The sequence below is a fragment of the Magnolia sinica genome, chromosome 11, assembly GCF_029962835.1.
Source record: "Magnolia sinica isolate HGM2019 chromosome 11, MsV1, whole genome shotgun sequence".
Classification (NCBI taxonomy): Eukaryota; Viridiplantae; Streptophyta; class Magnoliopsida; order Magnoliales; family Magnoliaceae; genus Magnolia; species Magnolia sinica.
Window position 1 is genome coordinate 8364575 of NC_080583.1, and position 6586 is coordinate 8371160.

Here is a 6586-nt window from a genome sequence, read left to right on the forward strand (position 1 = left end):
TCAGGTGGGCCATACCTGTCCCTTAGTTCAAATTGTTGGACACTAATTGCTTTTGATGGTGGGGCCCACTTGATATGTGGATTGGCTTTATATATGTTTGTACTAGGTCGGGTAAACCTTCTTCACGGCTTAGATTTCCTGCAAATATCATACAACGAAAATAAAATTGGTGTAGCTTGGCAAGCTTAGTCCCATGCCGACATAAACTCCCTATCCTCTTTGCTACACGTCGAATAAATATTTTTCTTTTTAGTATTGGTAAAAACCTCTTTACTTGGACGTGGTGGTGACCCCTACAGTACATATATAGATGTCGGTGTTGTGGGCCCCACCACCATGATGTATATGTTTTATCCACTCTATCCATCCGTTTTAACCGCTCATTTTAGGGCTCAGGTGGACCACAACGTTCATTAGGAATAGGAAACAGTAGTGATTGAGCCAAACATTAAAAACTTCCTAAGGACGGTTGTAATGTTCATTTGCCATCCAAACTTTTGTGGGCCCCATAAAGTTTTATTAGTGTGCGTCCAATCATCACCGTTCTTGTGGATGGTATAGATAAAATACATACATCATGGTAGACCCCACAAAGCTTTTTCAGCACTGACCAGTGAATCCCAATCCTTCATTTTCCATATGCAGTTATAAAATACAGTAAGGTTTATTTATTTGACAAATGAGAATTATTGACCATTGACCATCTTAAATGGCCCTTTTGTCCATCATTAAAATAATAATAATAAAGATTATGTGTTTAGCAAGATCTCAACCACTTGCTATGTAAGCCCCACCACAGGAAAATTATCAAGACCATCCAACGTACGGTGGCCTATCCATGGCATATGATCTGAACCCTCAATATGCCATGCAACACAAATCACACCATCTTTCTGCTTGGACCAACTGGCTATTTGCAATCCTCAAGAGTCATCCCATCATTGATAATTTACAAGAAACTCTTCCACACAAGTAAATTTATTAAGAGAGTAACAACACCTTTCAAACACTCAAATAACAAACCATAGTAGAAATGAGTCTAGTAAGAGTACATGAAACAAAGCAAAACACATAAACTATTACAATACCAACACTCATATAACTGCTTAAAACAACTCTCCTAAACCAAACTCCAATTCAAAGTAAACTAGCTACGAAGAAAAAGGGGTCCAAGATTGATAATCTGGACAGTTTTGGGTGCATGGTCAATCCGGACGATTCTTCAGAACAAGAAGAAGATGATCATACAGACGAAGGTGGCCAGCACATATTTGAGTGTGCATATTGCAGGCCCAATACTCCACGAGATAAGCGCAGAGCCCTGGTGGGACCAGGTATACCCGTTTGGTGAACCTGGCATATGTGTAATAGAAGTAGTAGAACCCGTGCTCACTGAAAATGAATTGACGGTGGGGTGGCTTTCTCGGCCCGAGGTTTCCGTTTTAGCTGCATAGATAAATAAATCGAGATCTAAGATGAATGATCGAGCCAAGCTAGATTTCAGGCCAGGGCATGCATGCTCATGGTGAGGAGCTGGATTTCACGTTGGCACGTGATCTACAGTCACCTCAACCAAGTCAAGCCCAGACCAACTCACATACATCATGGTGTATGAACGCTCACCGAGTGCAGCAGGCTTCGAACTCGGTTGGTGGGCCCCATTTCTCCGGCCGCGTCGTCTGCCACCAGAGGCTCTCAAGCATTTGCCGCCGTTAGGTGTAGGTGTTGCTGAGTCCACATGCGCCTCCTCCCACTGGCTATTCTCGCTTGAATTCTGCTGGAAATTAGGATTTTGAAACTGGTGTCTCTCCTTCCCTTTAGAGCTTGAAGCCCTGTCTCTGGGAGTCTGATTCTTCATTCTCGGCAAATGTGCTGAAACAAAAGATGCTGGAAATGAACGCTAGAAAAGGAAGGAAGGTAAATGTAGTTTTTTATACAATAGAGGGAAGAAAAAGGTGGGAATTAATATGTTTCTTTTTTCCAACCACTACCCTTCCAGAAGATTCAAAGGTTAAAGTGGGCACTGAACTCATCAAGTGTCCTGATTACCCAGCTGCTCTTGCGTTTTTCCTGTTAACATGGGTGTGTTTGGCGCATGGTATTGAGAAGGATTCAGAAAATATAATTATTACATGCGGCAGCGATTGATCCCCTGATGCTCTGGGATAGGCTTAATTTCATGCTATATTTGTAATACCGCGGTACATTGAATGGATATACTCACCATCGTTTGAAGCTATTGAGAATAATACATATATGTTATATCCAAACCGTTCCTCTATTTTCTAACCTCATTTTTTGGTATAGGCCTAAAAATGAGGTAGATCCAAAACTTGCGTGGCCCCAAAAAGGTTTTCAATGGTAGGTATTCAATCCCTGCTGCTTTCTATGGTGGGGTCCACTTGATCTTTAGATCTACCTAATTTTTGGTCCATGCTCTAAAATGATCTCAAAAAATAGGTGGATGGTGTGAATATAGCCCACACATCTTGGTGGGACCTACACAACTTGCTAACATTGAGTAGAATTAGCATGGGACCCAATGCAAATCCATCTGATCTAATTCCAAGCTTTTTCAATCTTACCAAACATTGAGTGGAATTGACACGCAACCAAATGCAATTCCATCCGCCTAATCCCATCTAATACCATGCGCCAAACGCCCCCCTTAAGATATCTCCAAAGAAAGGACGTATGTCCAGGATTTGATCGAAAGTGGGCCACTTTATGATGAGGCACAGAACTGACAGGTGGGTTTATCAACCATTTATTGGTTTATAGATCTGCATTTGATGGAGGTAGAATGGACAACATCACAAGTAATAATTTTGAGTGATAACCCATCGTTAAAACCCCAAGCAGGTATTTTTTTTTCACTTTGTTGTTGCTTTAATCTGCACGGTTGTCATGCTTGTTGAATCGTATGTACACCTGTATACCTATATCTAGGGGATGTAATGGACAATGGGGGCACTAATTTTAGCTAGGACCCTTCAATGCCGAAGTCAGGTATTCAATTTGATAGTAGAAGTTAAACTTGAGTAATGGCTCGTGTTTATAGTTCCTCAAAACTAACGAGTGTATTCATGAAATGCATAGGCAGCTTCTGAACTTGTGTATTTTGGTGTGATAGGCTAGATTTGTTGGAGGAATTTTATTCGGATGAAGATTTTTTTCTAAATATATTGTAAAGCATACTTCAGTTGGCATGATATTTGAATATAATTATACCAAATCATTCCTTTCTTAATTCTTAAAAATGTTTTTAAGTTTTCGACCCCTTAAGTTAGGGCCAGTTTGGTTAACGTGAAAGGTGAGCCTAACTACAGAATCTCAACTTTAAGCAGGTCAGCTTGTGAGTCACCCCAAGACTCCTCTCAGTGTTGGTACCTCATTGAGGAAGTTCACCCCGATTTTCTAATTAATTCACCCAGCTTTAAGGTACCCTTTTATGATTAGTTGAGTTTCTCGTATATTAGACCAATTCAATTTTCCCAGCAACACACTTCATCTATGTCTATATGGCCTAATCAACGCCTATTATGTTTTTAACAGCGAGCATTCAATCACTACTATCTTCCTGTGTGGTCCACCTAAAATTTAGATCTTCATCCTTTTTTTAAAAAAATTAAGTCCTAAGATGATCTTAAAAAATGAACTGACATACATCGTGGTGGAGCCCACATAGCACTGACAACTAGCCCTTGCCGCGTGACTGGCCAAACTGCCTCCCCAACTTTCCGTTCTCCTCCAAAATAAAGTTTGAGGGCAAGGATGGTTTGAATCAACGGATAGGATTGCTTTGGCACTATATCCTTACTTCAAGAAGGAAACGACGGAGCAGTCGATGGTGCGTGACTAAAAATCCCATCTAGCCCTTGCCGCGTGACTGGCCAAACCGCGTCCCCATCTTTCCGTTCTCCTCCAAACATGGAAATTAAAGGATCGTCAGAATCAACGGATAGGATTGCTTTGGTACTTTAGCGTTACTTCAGGAAGGAAACGACGGAGCAGTGGACGGTGCGTGACTAAAAATCCCATCATACTCGATTGCATTGACTTTAAAAGGTACCAGATTCCGTGTCTAACTAACAAGAAGGGTATTTACGTAATTCTAACTTACACTCACTCCAACCGTCCATTTGCGGTTGCCCGCTCGCCAAGAAACAGAAAGGGTGGTGTTGATTCTACCAGCTCACCTCAGACACGAATCCAGCATGTGTTACCGGAAGCGGGTACAACGCTAGAGCTCTTTGGGGGCTACCATGTTATTCTCTTTGGAATCCACTCCGTCCATCAGATGAATACCCTCATTATCACCGTTCATCTCAAATATTAGTCCGATCTGAAACTCCGGTGTGCCAATATGGTTGGGACCATATCAAATTACGACCGAAACTTGTAAGCTCACCATCTGGCTGGCTGAGTTTTGGATTAGTCTGATTTTTTAAATAATTGCTTACCGGATCTGGCCCGTTTACCAAACGGATCACAAATGGTCGCTCTCCATGGGACGCCGATTAGCTACTGAACCCGACGGGAGCGAGTCTCGCTGCCGAAGTGACGTCAACACGTTCTGTGGGCCCTACCAAGATGTTTGTGTTGTATCCACACCATCCATTCATTTGGATAGATTATTTTAGGGAATGAGACAGATCCAAAGTTCAAGTGAAAGCCATCACAGAAAACATAAAATTAAAAAAAAAAAGTGGGAATAGTGATGGCAGCCGTTAAAACCTTCTTACGCCCCTCGTGATGTTTATTTGAGATCATACCTTTTTGTTGGTTAAAAAAGACTTGGAATAAGGGAAAATACAAATATCAGCTTGATCGAAAGCTTCCGTGGCCCAAAGAAGTTTTTAATGGTAGGCGTTCAATCCCCACTATTTTCTGCGGTGGGGTCCACGTGAGGCTTGGATATGCGTCATTCTTTGTCTCATGCTCTAAAATGATTTGGAAAATGAATGGACAGTGTAGATACAATACATGCATTATGGTGGACCACATAATATGATGACGTCACATACATCATGGTGGTGGGGACTATAGGATGGGCTGGACTCGGGATCAGGCCACGATAGTTATTACGGGCTGAGCTCGGGCTCGCAGCTACGTTTCACTTGCACGCCGGGCTTCGACGGACATCGCCCATCGCGAGTCTGGCCAATGGACAGCCCTTTTCGCAAGCTGGGGACTTGAAAGCAAGAATCTGGGCTGTTAGTTTTCAGGCTATGATCAGGATCTTCCAAGCAAAATAGTCCTGCCCATGTCTCATTGGTCCCTGCCCTCGCTCTCTCACCTATTCATTTAAGAGAGTATTGTACCATGCTCAGCCGCCCTATTGTTCAATGATCCTGATGCAGGGATGAACGTGACGAGGTCCATCACAGTCTTCATCAAGCATAACTACTTTGAATTTACGGAACTTTTTAAACACCTCAGTTACAGTTCTATAATCTACGAGAAAAAAGCAAGAAAATAAAAATAATATTTATAAAAATTTATAAATTAATTGATAAATAAATGAATTTACAACTCTTTCAATAAGAATACCTCTTGGAAGAAGTTTAAGAATTAAACTATGAGTAAAACTTCTTAAAATTGGTAAGTACTTGCTATAAATACTAACTTTCTATTTATAGTAAGTGTCCTGTATAGCTTAACCAGGTTGTTCTCTTAATTTTCCTAAAACTTTTCATCTTGGACGCTACTCCCAAAGCCCAATTGATGATGAGTTATAATTTAACTAAAACTTACTAAAAATAGTAAAAACGGAAATAAACATAGAATTCGACTATCAATCGGATGGAACCTCGCAAATTTGGCATGGGTAACCCGACTATGCAGGGTTGGTCGGCTAAAGTAGCTCGTCTTATTCCAAAATCATAAATGTTACGTCGAGTAACTCATTCCAGTTTGCGAGATATGTCTATTTTAAGATTCCGACGGTCTTGATGACTTCTACCTCTGATTGAGCCTTCACTGATCCATCTTGGACATGAAAGTGTCCGTGACCCCGCTCTACATTAGATCCAAACCACGAATCTCATGGTCCGCTGAATGATCATGAACAAAATATCTTCGAGAAGGAACAGTTCCTAGAACTTTCAATAGACAGGCATAAAGAAACAATTACGAAAGACAAATAAAGGCTAGGATCTTTCAATCTTGTGCATGGCCGTCCACGGTGAGGCCTACCGTATAAAAGTTCTGGATTAGTGAAACTATGGGCCCACTTGAAGAAACAGGAAAACCATATTGTCTCATGGGCCATTTTGTCCATGACAATATGGGGAGTTATTTGATACTCTACCACAGCTCTGTCTATAGGTTTGTCCCCAAATTTGATTGGTTGGACAATTCTAATATGGACATTTGCTTATTGAAATAGGACCATTGGATTTGATCATTCTTATTTGTCTAATAAATATCGATCATCTGAAATTTTGATAATCAAGAAAGTATAATTTTTGGTTAATGACACAGGTAAATTAAGACACATTACTTGGACAGTTTAATTTGAATTACTCGTATTCTATTTTAAGTTTCTAAGGGTCTGTTTGGCCAGCTGCATTAGGGAGGATTA

At 40.9% G+C, this 6586-nt stretch overlaps 1 protein-coding gene across 1 annotated transcript; it reads right to left on the reverse strand.

The window, feature by feature from the left end:
- Window positions 1-1219: 1219 nt before the first annotated feature.
- Window positions 1220-1888, reverse strand: LOC131218741 (uncharacterized). Its single transcript, XM_058213494.1, has 2 exons — window positions 1624-1888; window positions 1220-1446 (listed from the first exon to the last, which is right to left on the reverse strand). The coding sequence occupies exons 1-2, from the start codon at window positions 1856-1858 to the stop codon at window positions 1223-1225; spliced, it is 459 nt and encodes a 152-aa protein (XP_058069477.1). The 5' UTR covers window positions 1859-1888; the 3' UTR covers window positions 1220-1222.
- Between the last annotated feature and the right edge of the window lie 4698 nt (window positions 1889-6586).

Coding starts and splice junctions, on each gene's coding strand:
- LOC131218741 (XM_058213494.1), bottom strand. CDS start 1,858: ATGAAGAATCAGACTCCCAGAGACAGGGCTTCAAGCTCTAAAGGGAAG. Junction 1,447..1,623: donor TTCGAAGCCTGCTGCACTCG/GTGAGCGTTCAT, acceptor TTATCTATGCAG/CTAAAACGGAAACCTCGGGC.